Here is a 23987-nt window from a genome sequence, read left to right as displayed (position 1 = left end):
CCAAGTGTGGCCTTACCAATGTCTTGTACAACTTCAACAAGACGTCCCAACTCAATGTTCTGACCGATGACAGGAGAAACTACTTTCCTCAAAGAGTCGTGAACCTGTGGAATTCATTACCCCCGAGTGCGATGCATGCCGGGGCATCAAGTAACATTGAGGAGATAGGCAGATTTTTAATTAGCAATGGGTTGAAGAGTTATGGAGAACGGGCAAGAAAGTGAAATTGAGGCCAAGGTGAGATCAGCCATTATTATCTTGAATGGTGGAGCAGGCTCAAAGGGCTGAATTGCCTACTCCTGCTCTTTGTTCTTATACCTCCTGTTTTCAGAGAGGTCCAGACCATCCATGGTATTCAGTTATCTATGAACTGTTCCAGATAGCTTTTTTACAAATACAATCCAAATGCCAACTCAATAAATTGAGTCCTCAGTGTTGACTGTTTTAGACTAAAATTCACTCATTTTAGGGAAAAACATACAATAACCCCTTGTCCAGAAGACAAAATTTTGTCGCCACAAGAGATGGGAGTGGTCTGGATTTCTTCTAATCAAATTCACATACAAGTATTCAATTTATTATAATTAGGTGGGATTCCATGTCCCACCTCAAATTGGCATAAAGACAAGGTGAACAAAATGATAACTACCTAGATCAAGTTGATCATAGCTATAATCATTTATACCAGAACATTCATTTTCAGCAGCTTCAGGAGGGTAAGAGGTCAATTGACTTCCAGTCAAGTTTAAATACTTCTGTCCTTTCACCCAATTTAATCAACTGACAAAACCAAGTCTAAATATATACTGTACAATCAGTTTTAAGCTACTTTATGAACACATTCACAATCACCTAGGATACTTCATGTACATATTTTATTTCACTTACCTTTTGTCTTGAAGATTTAGTGTCTTCAGGTCCCAGATTTCTCATTTTTCTTTTACTGCACACATTTTCATTTTCCTCCTCTTCACTCCATGCCCGTTTTTGGTAAAGCCTCTGTTCCACTGATTTAATCATTTTCGAATCCCCAAGAACTTGATCTTGACAACCTGTAACATTTTCATGTGGTTCGGGTGAAGATTCTTTTCCAAGCTGTTCAGGGATGGTGAGGCAGGGCACGTTACTGGACTTCAAGCAGTGAGATGACTCCATTTGATCAAACATTTTGTTTTCTATTTGGTCGTGATCAGCCATTTGGCTTTCAATCTGAATATCTAAGCTTTTTTTAGGGTCAACATTAGGTTCAAATAGATTTGAATCTCCCTCAAGTTTGTTTGATTTATACATGACATTCAGAAGTGAACTAGAGCAGAGATGTTCTCCTGATGTTTTTACATCCTGGTGATTTGAATTCTCAGCTTTGTATAGATTTTCTTTACTAGACAGTTTAGGAGGAAAGATGCCTAGAGAGATTTTGTATTTAAATATGTCCCTAACAAGTGAATTTTGTTTTGAGAACTGTACCTTTGCGTCCCTTGTTTGGCAATTTGCAGGACCTTCATCATCTACAGGAAGTCCTTCTAATACATTGGTCATAGAGTTCAATTTCTGAAGTGATGGCATATTAGCAAGACTTGACTTTCTGGATTGATTATGTTCCAGTTCTTTATTTGCTGTACTTTTAGATTCGGTGGTTGCAATGTTCACAGTACCTTCGGATTGAGCATCACTAACTTTATGTCGAACAAACTCTTCAGAACCTGCTTCAATGCCTTGAACAACCAGAGATCTCTTTGCCTGAGCTTTAAGATTTGAATCCAAAAAGTCCTCTGTGCGTAGTACATATTTTTTGATTCCTTTCCCATTCATTTTTTCATGAACTTCAGTTATACATGTTGAACTAACAGATTCACCTTCTTGCTTTGTCCCACCATCCATGTTAAGGGTGGCGCTCTCCATGCATTGGGTAGAAGGATCAGAATCAGGACCAAATGTACGGACAGCACAATTGACATTGCAAATTGTATTTTCAACTGTATTTTGAATATTGGCAAATTCCACATTACCTGAATGGTTACCAAAACAATTTTTTCCCTTTTCAGGCACCAACTGGGAAATTTTATGAATACTGGATACATCATGCTTATTGCAAACGGGCACTGTATCAATTTTTGTAACTGGTGTAACTTGCTCAGAAATCTGGATCTTACCTTTGGGGAGGGATGACAAAACAGACCCAGGAGCACCGAATTTGGAAGCCGCTTTATCTGAGCCTAATGACTTATTTGTAGCTAACCCAAGGCTGTTACTCTTAACGGCAATGGTATGACTTTTAATTATGTCCATGTCATTTGCTTCTGCAAACACCAGGGCACTCTCACTGGGAAAAGATGACAGCATTGATCTAGCAATACTCCGTCTGGAGGTCACTTTATTTGAATCCATTGTAGGATTTGCATCTGGCCTAATGTTTCCACTCTCAATAGCAACCGTATGGCTTTTAGTTATGTCCATATCATTTGCTTCTGAAAACACCATGGTCTTATCTCTGGGAAAGGATAAGCGAGAAAAGCCAACATCTGTCAGTCTGGGGATCATTCCAGTTGAACCAAAAGCTTCATTTGTAAATTTTCCAAGGCTTTCACTGTCAATTGGAACTGTATGGCTTTTAGTTATGTCCATATCATTGGCTTCTGAAAACACCAGGGTTTTATCACCACGAAAATATGACAACGTTGATCCAGCAATACTCTGTCTGGAGGTCATCCTATTCGAATCTATTGTACAATTTGCATCTGGCCTAATATTTTCGCTTTCAATAGCAACTGTATGGCTTTTAGTTATGTCCATATCATTTGCTTCTGAAAACACCACAGTTTTATCACTGGAAAATGATGGCAGTATTGATCTAGGTACATTCAATTTGGAGGTCATTCTAGTAAAACCCAGTGCCTCATTTGTAAACTGTGCAACACTTTTACTGGGAATTGTAACTGTGTAACTTTTGGTTATGCCTCTATCATTTGCTTCTGTAAGCACTGTGGTCTTATCACCAGGAAAAGATGATAGAACCAAACTGGCGGTACTCTCAATGGAGGTCGGTTTCATTGAACCTTTCGATTCATTTGTAATTTGTCCAAGATTTCCACTCTCAATGGCAACAGTATGGCTTCTAGTTATGTCCATATCATTTGCTTCTGAAAACACCAGGGTCTTATCACTGGGAAAGGATGATGGAATAGATCTAGCAGTATTCAAAATGGAGGATTTCTTATCTAAATCCACAGTATGATTTGCAACTGACCGAAGGTTTTCACTCTCAATTGCAACTGTGTGGCTTTTGGTGATGTCCATATCATCTGCTTCTGAAAAGACTGTGGTCTTATCACTAGGAAAGGATGCTCTTGAACCCACTGTCCAAGTTACAATGGATCCAAGGTTTCCACTGTCAATTGGAACTGTGTGACTTTTGGTTATGTCCATATCATTTGCTTCTGAAAACACCATTGTCTTATCAGTGGGAAAGGATAATGAAGTAGATCCATCAGTACTCCCAATAGAGGTCAGTTTCTTCAAACCGAATGTTTCATTTGTAACTTGTCCAAGGTTTCCACTGTTAATTGTGACTGTATGACTCTTTGTTATGTCCATATCATTTGCTTCTGAAAACACCACCGTCTTGTCACTGGAAAAGGATGGCAGCATTGATCTAGGTACATTAAATTTGGAGGTCATTCTAGTAAAACTCAGTGCCTCATTTGTAAACTGTGCAACACTTTTACTTGGAATTGTAACTGTGTAACTTTTGGTTATGCCTCTATCACTTGCTTCTGTAAGCACTGTGGTCTTATCACCAGGAAAAGATGATAGAACTGACCTGGCGGTACTCTCAATGGAGGTCTGTTTCATTGAATCTTTCATTTTATTTGTAATTTGTCCAAGATTTCCACTCTCAATGGCAACAGTATGGCTTCTAGTTATGTCCATATCATTTGCTTCTGAAAAGACTGTGGTCTTATCACTAGGAAAGGATGTTCTTGAACCCACTGTCCAAGTTACAACTGACCCAAGGTTTTCACTGTCAATTGCAACTGTATGACTTTTGGTTATGTCCATATCATTTGCTTCTGAAAACACCGGGATCTTATCACTGGGAAAGGATGATGGAACAGACCCAACAATATCCACAATGGAGGATTTTTTATCTAAATCCACAGTATGATTTGCAACTGACCTAAGGTTTTCACTCTCAATTGCAACTGTATGGCTTTTGGTGATGTCCATATCATCTGCTTCTGAAAAGATTGTGGTCTTATCACTGGGAAAGGATGTTCTTGAACCCACTGTCCTAATTACGACTGAACCAAGGTTTCCACTGTCAATTGGAACTGTGTGACTTTTGGTTATGTCCATATCATTTGCTTCTGAAAACACCATTGTCTTATCAGTGGGAAAGGATAATGAAGTAGATCCATCAGTACTCCCAATAGAGGTCAATTTCATCAAACTGAACGTTTCATTTGTAACTTGTCCAAGGTTTCCACTGTTAATTGCGACTGAATGACTCTTTGTTACGTCCATATCATTTGCTTCTGAAAACACCTTCGTCTTATCACTGTGAAAAGATTGCATTGATCCAGGTACACCCAGTTTATAAGGCATTCTAGTAAAAGCCATTGTTTCATTTTTAACTTGCCCTAGACTTACATTGTCAATGGCAACAGTATGACTTTTGGTTATATCCATATCATTTGCATCGGAAAACACCACGGTATTTTCAGTGGGAAAAGCTGACTGAATAGATCCAACAATACTCCGTCTCGAGGTCAGTTTCGTTGAAGCCAATGTTTTGTTTGCAACTTGTCCATGGTTTCCACTGTCAATTGTGACTGCATGACTTTTTGTTATGTCCATATCATTTGCTTCTGAAAATACGACGGTCTTATCACTGGACAAAGATGACAGATTTGAGACAGACCTGGAGGTCAATTTACTTGCATTCAAAGCTTCACTTCGGTTAATCTTAGTGCAATACCCATTATCTGAGAATAGTGTGTGTTCATTAGGGGTAGAGGGCAATTCCGGTCTATCAGTTTTTTGAATAGCGACAGCTGTTAGTTGATTTTGATTTGTTAGGTGCTCTACCTCCCCAACATCAATAGGTACAGTGTGACTTCTGGTCATATCCATATAATCTTCTCCAGAAAATACGATAGTCTTATCTTGAAGAAAGGAAGAATGAGTTGACCTTTCAGTACATAGTCTCTCCACATTTTTAGGCACTGTTAATGAATGAGAAGTGGTAGTATTTCCCAAAGCAAAATGGTTAATAGAAATAGTGTGGCTTTTGGTGAACTCCATATCATCGTCCTGATCCCGAAATAGGACAGTCCTGTTTGGATCCTGATTTTTGTTAGAATTAATTTGCAACAGTATGTCATTTGTTATCTCAACATCTTCAACCGCAGTACAAGCTGAAGGAACATCAAAACCTGCCTGTTTCAATACCTGTTCTTCAAAGATGGAGGACATTGACACCATCTTATTTTCATTTTTATCACTCTGTTTTATGCTATTCAAGAACATTTTAAAATCAATTGTCTTTTGCTGTTTATGAACCTCATTTTGTCTTATAGAGTTGAAGGACTTATTCGCACCCTCTTCCCCAGTGTGAAAGCACACATTGGTATACATTGGTTCTGTAGAATCAAATCCAGTCAAGAAAGATTTGAAGTCAATTTTTTTAGGAAGCTTAGATGCAACTTCTGTTTCTGAAGATTCGTCTGGATCTTCTCTTTGCACTTGAATGCCAGAATTGGGGAAGATTTGATGCTTATTGACAGTCTCAATGTGATCACAGGGCTGTTTAAAAAAAAAATACTTTAAGATTTACCATGAAGATTAGATATTTTGCTTTAATTGCTTTTCTTATATTTAAAAGTACTAAAATGTAAATGGAACACATCATACGCTGTAAAAAAAAATTACTTTCCAGAAAATTGATGTATGCAATTTCAGCATAGCAGAAACATGCTTCTGTTGAATCCATTTGGAAATACAGTCACAAATATAAAACATATCAGAATTCTTTCAACTAACATGAATGGAGGGAAAGTCTTACTATTCATAATTTAACAAAACCCTAATTATTTGTAAGAACTGGATGTACTCACATCAAGAGACTTACGCTGAGTTACCTCAAATTGTTGCAAAGGGGTTCGGAGAGGTGCATGAAGCAGTGCATCCATTCCTTTGAGCAGAAAGAATACAAATTAGTATCACCCCTTAGGGTTAGTCTGATGAACTAGACATATCCATCCTGACAGAAGAACACATACACAAATAAGCCCTAGTCCTATCTCTACTCCCTCCACTCAAGTCTCAAAATCGCTGGTCATGGAAAACTCAGATCCAGACCTGACCTCACAGCAGAACAAGTTAACTCTAGGGGGTTGCAAAATTTTCAATAGGAGTGGAGGAGATGGCAGAACAAATAACAAGATCAAAGAATTTCAGAGACATTAATCTGCTTAGTGTGCCAAGGAGATGATGTTCGCTGAAGTGAAGGCCATTCCTAACAGAAGGGTAAAGAAAACTCCATGTATATTCAGCGTCAACTTGGGTATACTGATCAAATATTCATGCCAAGATGCAATTCAGATGTGCTGTGGCAGAGATTGAAAAAAACAGTAGGGATACTTTGTAGACCTTAAGTAAGCATATAACTCAGGTGGGAATGACTGTGTCAGAGATACTAGAAAAATTAAAAGTCAGCTATAAGAGAGAGGAACATAAGCTTGTATTCATATAGCCAAGAAATGAAATAAATGACAAGATAATTTGTGCTTCTTTAAATAAAAATGTGTTGTTTGAATGGTAAATGTTGACTAGAACACCAAAATATTTGCTCTTCAAATGATTGAGGTTATACATAGCAGTTATGTTACTGAATTAATAATAGAGGCCTCGACTAATTATGTGAAGAAATTTGTTCAAATCCCACCATGGCTTTTGTGGAGTTTCAATTAAAATCTAGAATTTTTAAAAATAGTACCATGAAACTACTGTATTGTTGTAAATGCCCATTAATGCTCTTTAGGGACGGCAATCTGCCATCCTTACCTGGTCTGACCTTTATGCAACTGCAGGTTCTCAGTAATGTGGTTGACTTTTATCCTCTGAAATCATTGAGCAAGCCACTCTGTTGTATAGGAGTTGTTTCACCACCATTTTCTCACAGGCAATACAGTTCCACATTGCGCAGAGGGTACATACCCGCAAAATCTCGCAAAAAGTGAAAACATGATGGGCATGCTTTTGAATAGGTCTCAATTATAGTCCAGCCGTGCAAGGGCAGCATTGGTTTGGGCAGATACTCACCAGCAAAACTATGATGCAGAATCTGTATATAACAGATGCGGGAGCCTCTCAGCAATACATCAGTGAAGATTTAAAATTGCACAGAGCTGTTATTGCATGGACAAGTTAGACACTTGAAGTAAGAATGTCAGAATGGTTTGAAGTGAAGATAAAAATCTTGTAAGCGCTCTGTTGCAAGTTCTAAAAAGGGGTATTTTGATATTTTAGACTGTTCCAATTGTCCTTTTATAATGTTTAAATTTGACAGATATAATCATCAGGCAAGGCTCAGACAACAAATCAGTAAATAGTATCAAAGATTATTGATCACAAGCCAATTTTAGAAACTGAGCAACTAAGAGGCAGAATAAAGATAAAGTATCTTTCTCAAATGAAACTCTACCAACTCCACCTCCATAAAGCACCACAACATCCTGGGATTTCAGTTGGAAGGGAATTAATTGCTGAACCAGTCCCAGTACTAACTACACTCATTACTCCTTCCCCTGAAGTTTATTAAAAATGACTTTTGCGCTGATAGGAGAACTGGAGAACCCTCACCTATCCACAAAGATTTAAACCAGTTCTTCCACATTTTATGTACACAAAGATAGTTCCTGCAACCTCTCATCTTATACTCAAATGATGTGGTACGCCCACCTTAGCCAAGTTGTTGAAAATGGTGAATGGTTAACACCATTGATTTTAGCTAATTACGCCTTAAACGTAGGGCAAATCTCTTCAAGCTATGTGTCCTATCCTGATGTTTTTACACGAGTTCCATTCACTAAGACAGACTCAACAATCAAGGACAGTGTGTGTTCCTGATACAGAGGGAGTCCAAGACTTGTGCCATTTCTTTTCCAGCTGTTACACAACTTGAATTCTCTCATAAGAAAAGCTAATGGAGAAACATAGAAATAATAGTGACTTCCAATTAACTACTGATTAATTACTTATCCTTCCATTACCAGAGTGATTGAGTTACTTCCTTCCAATGAAATCATCTCTTGCTAGTCAGTGACTGCTTCATAATACGGTTTTGGATTAGTTTATTGTAAAAGGTTAACAACATCAGAATGGCTTCTCATCCCAATTAGTTTGTTATAATGAATGTAATGTGAAATTAACCAGAAATTTATTAAAAGTATACAGCACAAAGGAATGAATAAAAGCAGAAGTTCTTACTCACCAGCAATGCTGAAATTTGGATTTAGTGGCATCACGTCCCTGTGAAATAAAAACATGCTCCTTTTGTGTTACTTCACATATCTTGAGCATTATTTTTATGCAATCAAGTTTAATTTTAGCTTTAATTGTTGCACTTGAGAAAGAATGTCTTCAACATTCTACATTTAAAACTGTCAAATTGCACAGCACCAAGCAACAAGAAAACACAGAACAGAGTTGTGTTTGAAGAAATATGCACAGCCTACGTCTTTCAATATAGTTGATGTATTAGGATGGACAAAAGAGGCTGTCAGACTCTGGAATGCAAGAAAAAGAAAGCCTTGGGGATGTCTTGAAGCAGCAGTCTGCCAATATCAATTCCTACTTCAGTCACAATCCACAATTCTCAGAACAAATAGAAAGAGATTTGCAGTTTTGCAGGAAGATAAGCTGCTAGATTAATTCCTTGGATAGTGCTACACGTCCGATTGTGGCAACATGCAAATGTTTCAATGGTTAATATGAGACCAAAGGTACATCCATTCCCCCACAAACCCAAGCATAACACAGAATTTCATAAACTTATGATGTGCACAAAGTATTTGGCTATTTTGAAGCAGACATCCTTAAATTTAGTTGCATCCAATCTGTACGCATGAATATTCTGAGACAGAATGACCAACCACCAGTTAAACTATAACCTGGTAATAACAGTTTACAATCACAGAATGATGCAGCATAAGGGGCCATTCAGTCAAACGGATCCATATTATTTGAAAATTCTCCAATTAGACCTATTCTTTTCTCCATAACCCTGCAAATGTTTCAGCTATTCACCCAATTCCATTTTGAAATTTATTACTGAATTTGCTTCCAGCACGTTTTCAGGAAGTGTATTCAATAAACAAACATTTTCCTTCGCTTTTGGTTCTTTTGCCAATTACCTTAAATCTGTGTTCTCTCCAAACATTTTTATAGTTTGGCACAACCTGTTCAGTGCATAGTACTTTTGCCATGCACATACAAGTTGTAACCACTAAGAAACTGTTAAGTGGCCCACATGGTGCCTTGAATTGATGCTGACTTCCCAAAGCTTTGCCACTACCTGCAAGGCACAAGTCAAGAGTGTGCTGGAACACTCTTCACTTGCTTGGATCAATGCAGTTCCAACAAAGTTCAAGAAACTTAACACCCAACTGTCACCAGCGCAATGTAGGATATTGTAGAACTGCCAATGCTGGCTTTGCCAGCAACACCCACAACCCAAAAAAGCTTTTAAAAATTGATCAAAAGTGACACTTGCCTCTCCAACTCATTCTGCTGGTTCTCCTTTTGGCAGTCTTTCCCTAAAAATTAGAATATTTTAATAATTGCAACATGACCAATGACAATGAATTTTGTTTACAAGTTGCCTCAATTTTAAATATTTAACAGCAAATATTACAAAAGAACACAAGAACTTAAGAAATAGGAGGAAAAGGCCAGCCTGCTCCACCATTTAATAAGGTCATGGATATCTGAATGGAGGCTTCATTTCCCCATTGGCTCCCAGTCAAGCAACACCTTGATTTTAAAATTATCCTCATCTTCAAATCACTCCAGGGCTTTGACCCACCCCCAACTCTGCAACATCCCCCAACTCCATAACCCTCAGACATCTGCACTCCTCTAATTCTGGCCTCAAGTAGTGTAGTCCCAATCAAAATTCCTCGACCATTGGTAGCCTGCCCTCAGTTGGCTAGGCTCCAGGCTCTTGAATTCCCTCTACACTTCTGTCCTTTTCAGACATTCCTCCTTTAATTATAGATGTGAGGCTAAGTGGCCAACAGTCTTCTCCTTTCTTGGATAAGAGTGTCAAATTTGCAATTTTCCAATCCGTTGGGACCTTTCAGCCAATGCATCCAATATCCCTGTAGCCGTTTTAAAAAGATCCTAGGATGCAGGCCATCAGATCCAAGAGACTTGTTAATCTTTAGACTCGTTTGCTTTCCCCAATACTTTTTCCTCTAGTGATCACAATTGTTTTAAGTTCCTTTTTTTAATTCATTTGTGGGATATGGGCATTGCTGGCTGGCCAGCATTTATTGCCATCCCTAGTTGCCCTTGAACTGAGTGGCTTGCTAGGCTATTTTAAGAGGGCAGTTGAGAGTCAACCACATTGCTGTGGCTCTGGAATCACACGTAGGCCAGCCTGGCTAAGGACAGCAGATTTCCTTCCCTAAAGGACATTAGTGAACCAGATGGGTTTTTCCGACAATCAACAATGGTTTCATGGTCATCAGTAGGCTCTTAATTCCAGATATTTTTTATTGAATTCAAATCCCACCATCTGCTGTGGCAGGATACGAACTCAGGTTCTCAATAGCTGAGTTTCTGGATCAATAGTCCAGCGATAATACCACAATGCCATCGCCTCCCCTCTCCTTTGCCTCTTGATTTTCTACTGCTCTTGGGATGCTTTTCGTGTCTTCTACTGTGAAGACAGGCGCGAAAACAAAATCTCTATTTCCTTGATTCCCATTATTAATTCCCCAGTCTCATTTCCCAAAGGATGAATGTTTAGAATAGTTTGAGACCCTAGTTTGTCTTCGTATCTTTGTAGCTTAAGAGTAGTTTGAGACCCTAGTTTCTCATGCTCAAATGGAATTTGAAATTCTGCCATGTTATGATCACACTTGCCTAGAGCATTCTTTACAATGAAATCACTATTAATCCAATTACACATTGACATTAAAGTATTAAAATAGCCCATTCCTAATTGGTTCCATAACATATTCTAAGAAACCAACCATAATACATATCTATAAACTTGTACTCAAAGCTCTCTTTGGCAATTTGATTTGTCCAATTTATAAGATGATTTTTTTAAAAAATTCAATTATTTAAGTACCTTTGTCACAGCCTTCATTAGTTCTTGATTTATACTGTCTTAGAATGTAGCTACAGTTAGGGGATGTATAAATTTCCCACCAGTCACTTTTACCCTTGCCATTCCCCCAAACTGATTCTACTTGACCTTTCAAGCCAAGACTATTTCTCACTAATGAACTGATTTCAGAGCTACTCCACCACCTTTACCTTTCTTCCAATCCTTCCGAAATATCAAATACTCTTAAAATTCAGTTCCCACTTCACAACCATGTCTCTATAATGGCTATCATACTCATGTACTCCTATTTGTGCTAGCAATTCATCCATCATGTTACCAATGCTGCATGGATTTAGATTAAAAGCCTTTAATTTTATCTTTTTAACCAGTTTTGCCTACTCTGACTACATTTTGCTGCTCCACTCGTGTTTGTACACACTATCTCTTTCAGTCACAGTCTGGTTATCATTACTCGAATTAACTTGTACTATTAACTTTCTAAATCTCCCCTGATGTGAACCCTTCTCCCCAACTATTTAGTTTAAGACCCTTTCTACACTCAAATGAAATGATTTGCCAGCACACTGTTCTCAGTGCATCCAGTGAAGCACATCCCAATAGCACAGCTTCCTCTTTCCCCAAAGCGTAGTAGACCATCGATCCTCATGATTTTCTCAGAACTGTTATTTTGTAAAAAGAGAAAAATCAACCAACACACATACTTGAACCTGTATGTTACATCTGTATTCTGACATGAAAATATATTTACCGTTCTCCACATCTTGCATTATCATCATCATTTTATCAGTCACAAACTCCCTGAAAAGAAAAATAAAGTGAGATCCACAATACATAAATCCGCACTTCAGTCAGTAGCTGATCTAATTGTACAAAACATTTTAATACACAAAAGCTACACATCCTTCACTTACTTGACTTCTTTGGTCTCTGCAAAGCTGACTCTTCGTGAGCTCCTGCGAAGTTTTCCCACCTGCTCCATCTCCAACCAAAACAAAAAGAAAACTCATCAGAATGTAGAGTTTGTAACATCCCTGTATTTGGCATTTCTGCTTATTTACACGTTGGTATATTTGAGCACTGCAAATGTTGCTCACCATTCTCATTTTCTAAATAAAATAGTCAAAAAAATACTCCATCAGCAAATATACCCAGTTAACCTTCCTACCTGTTATTTAAACCATGCCTCTCACACCAACTAAATTAAACCATGCTTACATTTGTATTTCAGTACCAGTTACAGTCGCTATAGTTAGGTTTCTTTAATCCACGCCCACTGTTGCTTACAATCAATTGGGGCAGCTCGGTGGCACAGTGTTAGCACTGCTGCCTCACAGCGCCTGGGACCTGGGTTCGATTCCCGGCTTGGGTCACTGTCTGTGTGAAGTTTGTACGTTCTCCCCATGTCTACGTGGGTTTCCTTCGGGTGCTCCGGTTTCCTCCCACACTCCAAAGATGTGCAGTTTAGGTGGATTGACCATGCTAAATTGCCCCTTAGCGTCCTGGGGACTAGATAGGTAATGCATGGGGATAGGGCCTGGGTGGGATTGTGGTCGGTGCAGACTCGATGGGCCGAATGGCCTCTTTCTGTACTGTAGGGTTTCTATGAATTGATCAGTTAATCAGTACGTCAGCTGACAGATCTTTCTCCTTTACCAATGAAGTTATTATTTGCACAAAGCTAGGACTTGCCTAAAATCAATGCATTGTTTAGTGTTAATGCATTAGACACAAGACATCTACTACAGAGCTTCATATTATTTGCAATCGGAACAGTTCTACAATGTTGCTTATTTTGGTAATTTCTTGTTACCTTCTGGGTGACCTCAGCTTCTTTCAAAGTTCGAAGTGGGCTCCTTGAAACTTTCAAAATCTTGGGTTGAAAAGAATGGTTATTTAAGTACAAACATTATAATATACATGGGTCGACATTTGTCAAGGAGTAACTTTGCATAGGGTCAATAAAGCTTTAGCAATTTTAAAAACAATACAGTGTTACTTCAAAAGCCTTTGATGTAGAGAGGCTTTCAGTAATTGTACATCCTATATCAGAGTTCCCAAACTGGGTTCCACAGACATTTGTAGGAGACACCCAGGGGTTCTATGGTATGTCCACCCACTTTAAATTGGAAGAAGACCCCTCGTGAGTTTGTCAATCAAAGGGGTCTTAGCACTGTGTTGGCAAGGGGGAGCAGGGGTGAAAAGAGAGGAAGGGAGAGAGAGAAAAAAAGGGGAGCACGCACATTCATTAGAAGACAATTGAAACAAACAATCTGATAGGAAAACAACGAGATCAAAGTGTAGCCTGTTGTATCTGTCCAATTCAGATACTTCAACAGCTTCTTACCCTGGTGCCTTTATTTATGAGAGGAACAGAGTATGGACACAGATAAAACGCAACAAACTTTATTTAATATTATTAACCTGTAAATTACCCACAATGTATACAGGAAAACACCCAGGATTCAACTATACTACCCATAAAGATGGCTTGGTAGGCAGTATATCCGGTCCGTGAGTCCCTCTGTTTTGTCTTTATGAAGGTGATTCTCACTGGCCATTTCTTCTTTGCTTGCTTCTTTTCTTCGGTCGTCTCCGGTCTTCGCTTCCAAGGTGTCCGGACTGCCTATTTTTATTCCCCATGGCCTGGCACGTTTTCCACCTTGACCTTCTGCCAATGGGGTCTCGGGGGTGGGGGGTCCTCAGCACCCAATAGTCTAATTGATGGCCTGTTGACAAGACACCTGAGCCCACCCGGGCACCTTGGAGTCTGGCCCCATCTAGGCTGCGGACAGTGAATATCAAATAGGAGCAATGATCACTTGATGGGATATGGGATAACAGTACAGCACAGGAAACAGGCCCTTCGGCCCTCCAAGCCTGTGCCGCTCATTGGTCCAACTAGACCATCCGTTTGTATCCCTCCATCCCCAGACTGCTCATGTGACTATCCAGGCAAGTCTTAAACGATGCCAGCGTGTCTGCCTCCACCACCCTACTTGGCAGCGCATTCCAGGCCCCCACCACCCTCTGTGTAAAAAACGTCCCTCTGATATCTGAGTTATACCTCGCCCCTCTCACCTTGAGCCCGTGACCCCTCGTGATCGTCACCTCCGACCTGGGAAAAAGCTTCCCACTGTTCACCCTATCTAGACCCTTCATAATTTTGTACACCTCTATTAGGTCTCCCCTAATTCTCCGTCTTTCCAGGGAGAACAAGCCCAGTTTACCCAATCTCTCCTCATAGCCAAGACCCTCCATACCAGGCAACATCCTGGTAAACCTTCTTTGCACTCTCTCTAAAGCCTCCACGTCCTTCTGGTAGTGCGGTGACCAGAACTGGACACAGTACTCCAAATGTGGCCTAGCCAGCGTTCTATACAGCTGCAACATCAGACTCCAGCTTTTATACTCTATACCCTGTCCTATAAAGGCAAGCATACCATATGCCTTCTTCACCACCTTCTCCACCTGTGCTGCCACCTTCAAGGATTTGTGGACTTGCACACCTAGGTCCCTCTGTGTTTCTATACTCTTGATGGCTCTGCCATTTATTGTATAACTCCCCCCTACATTAGTTCTTCCAAAATGCATCACTTCGCATTTATCTGGATTAAATTCCATCTGCCATTTCTCCGCCCAATTTTCCAGCCTATCTATATCCTGCTGTATTGTCCAACAATGTTCACCGCTATCCGCAAGCTCAGCCATCTTCGTGTTATCCGCAAACTTGCTGGTAACACCAGTTACACCTTCTTCCAAATCATTTATATATATCACAAATAGCAGAGCTCCCAGTACAGAGCCCTGCAGAACACCACTGGTCACAGACCTCCAGCCGGAAAATGACCCTTCGACTGCTACCCTCTGTCTCCTGTGGTCAAGCCAGTTCTCTACCCATCTAGCCACCTCTCCTTGTATCCCATGAGCCTTAACATTCTTAACCAACCTGCCATGAGGGACTTTGTCAAATGCCTTACTGAAATCCATATAGACAACATCCACGGCACTTCCTTCGTCAACCGTTTTTGTCACTTCCTCAAAAAACTCCACCAAATTTGTAAGGCACGACCTCCCTCTTACAAAACCATGCTGTCTATCACTAATGAGATTGTTCCGTTCTAAATGCGCATACATCCTGTCTCCAAGAATCCTCTCCAACAATTTCCCTACCACGGACGTCAAGCTCACTGGCCTATAATTACCTGAGTTATCCCTGCTACCCTTCTTAAATAACACTATCTCATTCGCTATCCGCCAATCCTCAGGGACCTCACCTGTGTCCAATGAAGAGACAAAGGTTTCCGTCAGAGGCCCAGCAATTGCATCTCTTGTCTCCCTGAACAGTCTAGGATAGATGCCATCAGGCCCTGGGGATTTGTCAGTTTTAATGTTACATAAAAAAACCTAACACTTCCTCCCTTGAATGGAGATTCTCTCTAACGGGTCAACACCTCCCTCTGAGACACTCCCAGTCAACAAGTCCCTCTCCTTTGTGAATACCGATGCAAAGTATTCATTTAGGATCTCCCCTATTCTCTTGGGTTCTAAGCATAATTCCCCTCCTTTGTCCCCGAGAGGTCCAACTTTTTCCCTGACAACTCTTTTGTTCCTAACATATGAATAAAATGTCTTAGGATTCTCCTTAATCCTGTCTGCCAAGAACATTTCGTGACCTCTTTTTGCCCTTCTAACTCCCCGTTTGAGTTCTTTCCTACTTTCTCTGTATTCCTCCAGAGCTGCATCTGTTTTCAGTTGCCTGGACCTAACTTACGCCTCTTTTTTCTTTTTGATCAGATCCTCAATTTCCCTGGTTATCCACGGCTCTCGAATCCTACCTTTCCTATCCTTCCTTTTTACAGGCACATGCCTGTCCTGCAGCCTTATCAACTGTTCCTTAAAAGACTCCCACATGCCAGATGTGGACTTACCCCCGAACAGCCTCTCCCAATCAATAGTTACCAATTCCTGCCTAATCCGGCTATAGTTAGCTTTCCCCCAAGTTAGCACCCGACCCTTAGGACAACACTCGTCCTTGTCCATTACTATCCTAAAGTTAACAGAATTGTGGTCACTATTTGCCACATGTTCCCCTACCAAAACTTTGACGACCTGACTGGGCTCATTTCCCAGAACTAGATCCAGTATAGCCCCCTCTCTAGTTGGGCTATCTACATACTGTTCCAAAGAACCTTCCAGTACGCATTTTACAAATTCCTCCCCGTCCAGACCCCCAGCCCTAAGCACTTTCCAGTCTATACCAGGGAAATTGAAGTCTCCCACTACAACAACCCTATTTCTTCTGCACATATCCAGAATCTCCTGACATATCTATTCCTCCACTTCCCGACATGCCAGACATGCCCCAACAACCTGAGTTCTGTATATTCGAACTTTGGCCAGGTCCGATTTGTCAGGTTATTTGCTGGAACTGACTGTAGTTTAATTTAGAGTGCCCAATTCTTTAATTTCAAAGGTCCAAATTTATTTTGGGCTCAGCACCACCAGCCAATAACCCCGAATGCATGTGTCACAAAGAACAAGTTCAGATATGGGTTTATTCATCAATGAGGAAACATTCTTAAACCTTTTCAAACCTTTGGGTTTGTGATATTCAAATAGGAGAAACCAACACAAATATGGATCGAATCAGGGTTGCTAGATCTTTTGTGGCCACAATTTTGGTATTCCACTACTGAATTGTCAATCATCTGTGGATTGCTTTTTATGCCATTGTCCAAAATTAGGACTATTGAGATTTCAAATTGCATTCACCACGATCAAATTGTGTTCACTGCATCAGGATGTAATAAAAGAGGCATTACAGATAAATGTAAAATTAGAAACCTGGAAATGCATAGCAGGTCAGTCAGCATCTGTTTCAGGTGGAATTCTATGTTTCGATGCTGATCATCAGCTATAGATGCACCATTCAGACAGGTGAGCAAGACAAAAAATACATTTGAAATTTCATGTCAACATTTTTAAAAGCTTTTCAAATGCACTTTGTTAGCCTTAGGTCATGCAAAAGAGAACCAACAGTTAATCAAAAACTTACACCCGACTGCCGTCTCTTGCATTTCCCTTCCCCGTTTTCAACACTGAGAAAAAAAAAGCAATATTATTAGATCCACTTCTAATTCAACACCTCTCTATTCCTGGTAATCTTTGAAGTCTACTGATTTGACGAAACTTTGATTTTGCAGTGCTGAAAATTGGAATTCTGTTTTGAGAATGCACAATTAATGATATGGAAGGGCCAACATTTGATAATGCAGTTCTATCAGATTGATTTTGAGAAGCGTGGAATAATTTGAAGAGGATATAAAATATGGATAGGCATAATCTCCAAGACTGTTGAAGCATTGGGATATACCTGAGGGCAATACCTTCTCATCAGGACTGAATGCCAGGATAATACAGTTTAACTAAGTTGGCAAGTATTGGATGAGCTGTTGTATACACTGAACCAGGCTCAATGTAATTTCTCTTTGGCAAAAATATAGTCAAAAAGTTACAAAACTGCTGGAAACTGAATAGTTTACTATTGTAATTCTAGCAGTTCTAAATACTTTATACCACATCAATTTATATCAAAGACAAATGGTTGACTCCACTGACTCCATTTCAATAAAATACAGAACTGCAGATTTTCCATTCTTCATCAAATTGTTTCATAGATTGCCCCAATTTTTCCAAACAAAAATAGGTATTTGGGTTTGGCTCTTGCTTAGTGCATTTGATTGCAAGTACAGTGGGTCCAACAGGTACTGTCACCAAATGGGAGCCAAATATGGAATGAATCCCAGCCATAACAGGGAAAGGACAGAGGAAAACAGCATGTGAGATATTCCATCAGTGTCCGTGACCACATGAAACTTGATCACAGTAACAAAAGAATGATTAATGTTGAGTTTCATGTACTATTAAGAACTCTACTAGTACATTGTACACATAAATAATAGCAAAGCTAAAACAGTTTGAGGTGCTATTCATCACAGAAGTACATACTTAGCCTCTGGAAACACAGGATAATTTTCATCCATGGTTTAAACCAACAATTGAAAACCTGTAGAAGACAAATAAAAAAATTACAACTCAATAGGAAAATGTTGGCCTCAGAGCCCTCTAAACTTCAAATAAGACAAACTGCATAGCATAACATACGCAAGAAATGGTGGAAAAGGAACCAGAAATGAAGTCTCAGTGGCAAACATTTTTGTTGCAGGCCTGTTCAGTTCAGCAAGAACATAGCAGCCCCTTACATCACTCACCCGTTTACTTACTGAAGTCTCCTGGAGGTTTGTTTTATTCTTTCACAGGATGTGGATCTCATTGGCAAGCAGAGGAGATGCCTTATGGAGCAATATTAGCACCGTTAGAACATTCAAATCCATGCCAATTTCTAGAAAATTGGGTCTATGGAACTATTTCTGATGAAACATTAATGGGTTACTACCAAAAGCAGCTCAAATTAAGGCCCACAGCTGGCTCTTACTGGTTTCTTCACTGAAGATCATGGAAATTTGTGCTACTGCGTCAACCAATTCCTCATCTTGTAGCATAATGAAGAATGTTACACCAAGCCCCATAAAGAGTTAACTGTAATAGTCTGTGATGTCACACAAAGATCAAGAGTACGCTAATCTGAAAAAGGAGCTAATCCTCGACAGAATAGCTGTTAGAGTAACGCATGATGCATTCTCAGATAATTATTTTCAGAGAAGACACGATGTGAGCAAAGGCAATTTAATTAAAGTAGGAAAGCCAAGATCCGGAGGCAGAACCAGTCAGTAGTCAGAGGAGAGTAATAGATAGTCTAAATCCCAAAATAACATACAGCTGAATTCAACAAACAAAGGAAAAATAGAGAGGAGGACACATTCAGCATGAGGGGAGGCAACCAGACGAGCTGTGGTGGAAGAGAAAAATACTGGCATAAGAATTGTGCCTCCAAAAACTTGCAATGCCATTGCTGCAAAAAAAAAACAGGGCACTTTCAGGCAGTATTTCACATTGGAAAGAAAACAGGCAGAACACAAGTCCATTAAGTTGAAGATTCCCAAGACGTTAAGTGGAAATTATTTGAGTGCAGAGATCCTGAAGAGGACAGGACACATGCTAAATTAGATGTTGGAGCACCAGTTTCAGCTGCTGAACCTAACAAGGGAATTCTTCAATCATCCTACAAAAAGCTACATGGACCAGGAGGAACAAAGCTGAAGGTTCTGGAAGAATTAACAGCTAACTTAAAACAGAGAAAGTAATTACTGAAATACTATGCATAATTCAGGATCAGAGTTGTTCACTTTTAAGTCAAAAGGCATGTATGATACTCAGAATAGAAAAAAGAATAACGAAGGTCAATTAAGAGACTTCAAAGCAGAATTTTGGAAGTTATTTACACATCTGGGAGAGCTAAAAACAGTGCAACATATAACACTAAGCCCAGAAACTAAACCAATATTCTTATATACACCCAAAAAAGGTTCCACACCCTTTACTTCCAAAGGTTTAAAAAAATGATCAACTCAACAGTATTACAAGGGGTAATTTTCGCCACACAAGAGCCAACAAGTGGGTGCTTACGGATGATACCAGTTCCGAATCACAAGAATGTATGTTGATCGCCCACAACTCAATTAAGCTGTGAAAAAGTCCATCCAATGGTATCAGCAGATGAGAGTTTAGCAAAGTTTGGAAAGATCTCAATATTCCCTAAAATCGATGCCAAAAGTGGATTCTAGCAAGTACCACAAGAAAAGGAGTCCAAGCTTCTCAGAACTTTCATAACACCATTTGGAAGGTTTTTTTTTTAAACAAGTTACCCTTTGGAATAACATCAGCACCAGAGAACTTTCAAAGAACAGTGACAAATCTTTTTGATGGCTTACACGAAGTTGTTTGCCACATAGATAACAAGTTGACACATGGATCCACTCAAGCTGAGCATGATGCGAGAGTGAGGGCAATGCTGAGAAGAGGCAGGATAGACAACAGTAAGTGCAAGTTTTCACAGCCATCAATCAAGATTCTTGATCACAAAGTGAGTGCATCAGGAATAAAGGTTGATGCACTGAAAAGCAGAAACATAAAAGAATTTCCAGCTGCAAGGAGCATTACAGTTAAAGATCAAATCAAGTGGTAACATTTGTTAAAAACTGCTCAACATCTCTACAAGCCACTATGCCAGTTATTATGCCAAGACAATGAATGATGTTGGGAACATATCAGGAAATCAAAAAAATCAAAGAAGTAATCCCTTAAAGTTGTAGTTGCGCTCTTGAAAAATCACGACTGCCGAAAAGAATTATAGGTTCCTACAAGAATCAATGTTAAAGCCAGAGTTGGGTGCCTTCAGACATTTCTCATCTGGCAAAACAATGTACAAATTGTTATAATTCAGGTCAGAAACTCCAAAGTGTTTTAATGAAGCCCACATGGATCATAAGTTTTGCACTTTGAATTGGGCCAGGATAACTTCAGGTGATTCAAACGACCCACTGGGAGCTTTCATCAAACAACGTTTATTTAAGAATAAAGTTAACATGTATGGAAAGAAAATTAGCAATATCTTTTATCAATTATGAACCAAAACAAAACAACCACAATAATGTATCATCCTTAACAAATATATCTAAGCTATTCCAATCAAACAAAATCTCCCATAGACAAAAACCCTTTCCACAGGTTTAACACAGCAAAAATGAATGCTCGAGCTGAGTCCTTTGGTTGGAGAATTGAAACCCTGATTTCTCAGCCTTCTAACCTCCAGCAGCCCTCTGAATATACTCAAAACAGTTTGAAGTCAGAACAGATTCCCAGAACACCAAGGAGACACTCTGGTCAAGCCACCAACAGTAGATTCTCTACTCCAGGAAGGCAAGAAGCCTTGCTTTCAGCTAACCAAAAGAATTTCCAAAACCAGGGAGAGAGAAACACTTCTTCTCAGCTTGTTGTCCCTTCTAATACTCAAGTGCAGCCAGCCAAAACAGAAAATGAAACCTTGAATTCACTATGAAGAGGAAAAAAAACTGTCCAAAACACATGATCTGCCGATCAGTCTTTCTCCTAACTATGCAGGGTCATAAAAGATCCCAAAGTAAAAATAAACAACCCTCATTTAAACCACAGAAGGAGCAATAAAAAGGACAACTCCAGCCAACTCAGCAACAATGACATCTGCTGAGGCTGGGAGAGCTAGAGAGAACATGTTTAAAAAAACATTTCTTAAAGGTACACTGTCACAAAGTTGAAATACTAGACCATACATGAGCAGAACTGCACATTCCTTGAAATAATTTGCAAAATACATCAATAAATATAAAAGAAATATACAATTCAATTTTAAATTATATTATTCATCTCAGTACAGTACAATTGACCAGGCTCCACCTAGTGGCAGAGGTTGGACAGTGCCAGTAGCAGCTAAAGTCCTGACTATTTCACTGCCACTAGGTGGAGGCCGACACCAGTGAGTGTTCAGGAACAAACACAGTAAGAAGTCTCACAACACCAGGTTAAAGTCCAACAGGTTTATTTGGTAGCACAAGCCACTAGCTTTCGGAGCGCTGCCCCTTCATCAGGTGAGTGGGAGTTCAGTTCACAAACAGGGTATATAAAGACATAAACTCAATAACAATGGTTGGAATGCGAGTCTTTTCAGGTAATCAAGTCTTAAAGGTACAGACAATGTAAGTGGAGAGAGGGTGAAGCACAGGTTAAAGAGATGTGTATTGTCTCCAGCCAGGACAGTTAGTGAGATTTTGCAAGCCCAGACAAGTCGTGGGGTTTACAGATAGTGTGACATGAACCCAAGATCCCGGTTGAGGCCGTCCTCATATGTGCGGAACTTGGCTATCAGTCTCTGCTCAGCGACTCTGCGTTGTCGTGAAGGCCGCCTTGGAGAACGCTTACCCAAAGATCAGAGGCCGAATGCCCGTAACCGCTGAAGTGTTCCCCAACAGGAAGAAAACACTCTTGCCTGTTGATTGTCGAGCGGTGTTCATTCATCCGTTGTCATAGCGTCTGCATGGTCTCCCCAATGTACCATGCCTCGGGACATCCTTTCCTACAGAAACTCAGCACACAGAGCAGTTGAACCAGGAGCACTCCTCGTCACAATGGATGTCTCGGCACTCTACACCAGCATCCCCCACGACGATGGCATTGCTGTAACTGCCTCAGTACTCAACACCAACAACTGCCAGTCTCCAGATGCAATTTTACAACTCATCCGCTTCATCCTGGACCACAATGTCTTCACCTTCAACAACCAGTTCTTCATCCAGACACACGGAACAGCCATGGGGACCAAATTCGCACCTCAATATGCCAACATCTTCATGCACAGGTTCGAACAAGACCTCTTCACCGCATAGGACCTTCAACCGATGCTATACACTAGATACATCGATGACATTTTCTTCCTTTGGACTCATGGTGAACAATCACTGAAACAACTATATGATGATATCAACAAGTTCCATCCCACCATCAGACTCACCATGGACTACTCTCCGGAATCAGTTGCATTCTTGGACACATGCATCTCCATCAAGGACAGTCACCTCAGCACTTCACTGTACCACAAGCCCACGGATAACCTCACGATGCTCCACTTCTCCAGTTTCCACCCTAAACACGTTAAAGAAGCCATTCCCTACGGACAAGCCCTCCGTACACACAGGATCTAATCAGATGAGGAGGATCGCAACAGACACCTCCAGACGCTGAAAGATGCCCTCATAAGAACAGGATATGACACTTGACTCATCGATCGACAGTTCCAACGCGCCACAGCGAAAAACCGCACCGACCTCCTCAGAAGACAAACACGGGACACGGCGGACAGAGTACCCTTCGTCGTCCAGTACTTCCCCAGAGCGGAGAAGCTACGACATCTTCTCCAGAGCCTTCAACATGTCATTGATGAAGACGAACATCTCGCCAAGGCCATCCCCACACCCCCGCTTCTTGCCTTCAAACAACCGCACAACCTCAAACAGACTATTGTCCGCAGCAAACTACCCAGCCTTCAGGAGAACAGTGACCACGACACCACACAACCCTGCCACAGCAACCTCTGCAAGACGTGCCGGATCATCGACACGGATGCCATCATCTCACGTGCGAACACCATCCACCACATACACGGTACATACACTTGCAACTTGGTCAACGTTGTCTACCTGATACGCTGCAGGAAAGGATGTCCCGAGGCATGGTATATTGGGGAGACCATGCAGACCCTACGACAACGGATGAATGAACACCGCTCGACAATCACCAAGCAAGAGTGTTCTCTTCCTGTTGGGGAACACTTCAGCGGTCACAGGCATTCGGTCTCTGATCTTCGGGTAAGCGTTCTCCAAGGTGGCCTTCACGACAACGTAGAGTCGCTGAGCAGAGAATGATAGCCGAGTTCTGCACATGAGGACGGCCTCAACCGGGATCTTGGGTTCATGTCACACTATCTGTAACCCCCACGACTTGCCTGGGCTTGCAAAATCTCTCTAACTGTCCTAGCTGGAGACAATACACATCTCTTTAACCTGTGCTTAACCCTCTCTCCACTCACATTGTCTGTACCTTTAAGACTTGATTACCTGTAAAGACTCGCATTCCA

At 40.4% G+C, this 23987-nt stretch overlaps 1 protein-coding gene across 1 annotated transcript in view; it reads right to left on the bottom strand.

Annotated features, from left to right (window-relative positions):
* knl1 (kinetochore scaffold 1) overlaps window positions 1-23987 on the bottom strand; it is a 91994-nt gene that overhangs the window by 61786 nt on the left and 6221 nt on the right. Inside the window, exons 2-10 of the mRNA XM_078233243.1 lie at window positions 18371-18428; window positions 17418-17460; window positions 13173-13232; window positions 12274-12341; window positions 12111-12160; window positions 9776-9818; window positions 8495-8532; window positions 6117-6193; window positions 889-5805 (exon numbers count right to left, since the gene is read on the bottom strand). Coding sequence (XP_078089369.1) covers window positions 889-5805; window positions 6117-6193; window positions 8495-8532; window positions 9776-9818; window positions 12111-12160; window positions 12274-12341; window positions 13173-13232; window positions 17418-17460; window positions 18371-18405 — 5331 coding nt within the window. The 5' untranslated portion in view covers window positions 18406-18428. The remainder of the gene's footprint in view (window positions 1-888; window positions 5806-6116; window positions 6194-8494; window positions 8533-9775; window positions 9819-12110; window positions 12161-12273; window positions 12342-13172; window positions 13233-17417; window positions 17461-18370; window positions 18429-23987) is intronic.

Source organism: Mustelus asterias, chromosome 18 (genome assembly GCF_964213995.1).
Source record: "Mustelus asterias chromosome 18, sMusAst1.hap1.1, whole genome shotgun sequence".
NCBI lineage: Eukaryota > Metazoa > Chordata > Chondrichthyes > Carcharhiniformes > Triakidae > Mustelus > Mustelus asterias.
This window is presented reverse-complemented; position numbering and strand designations above follow the sequence as displayed.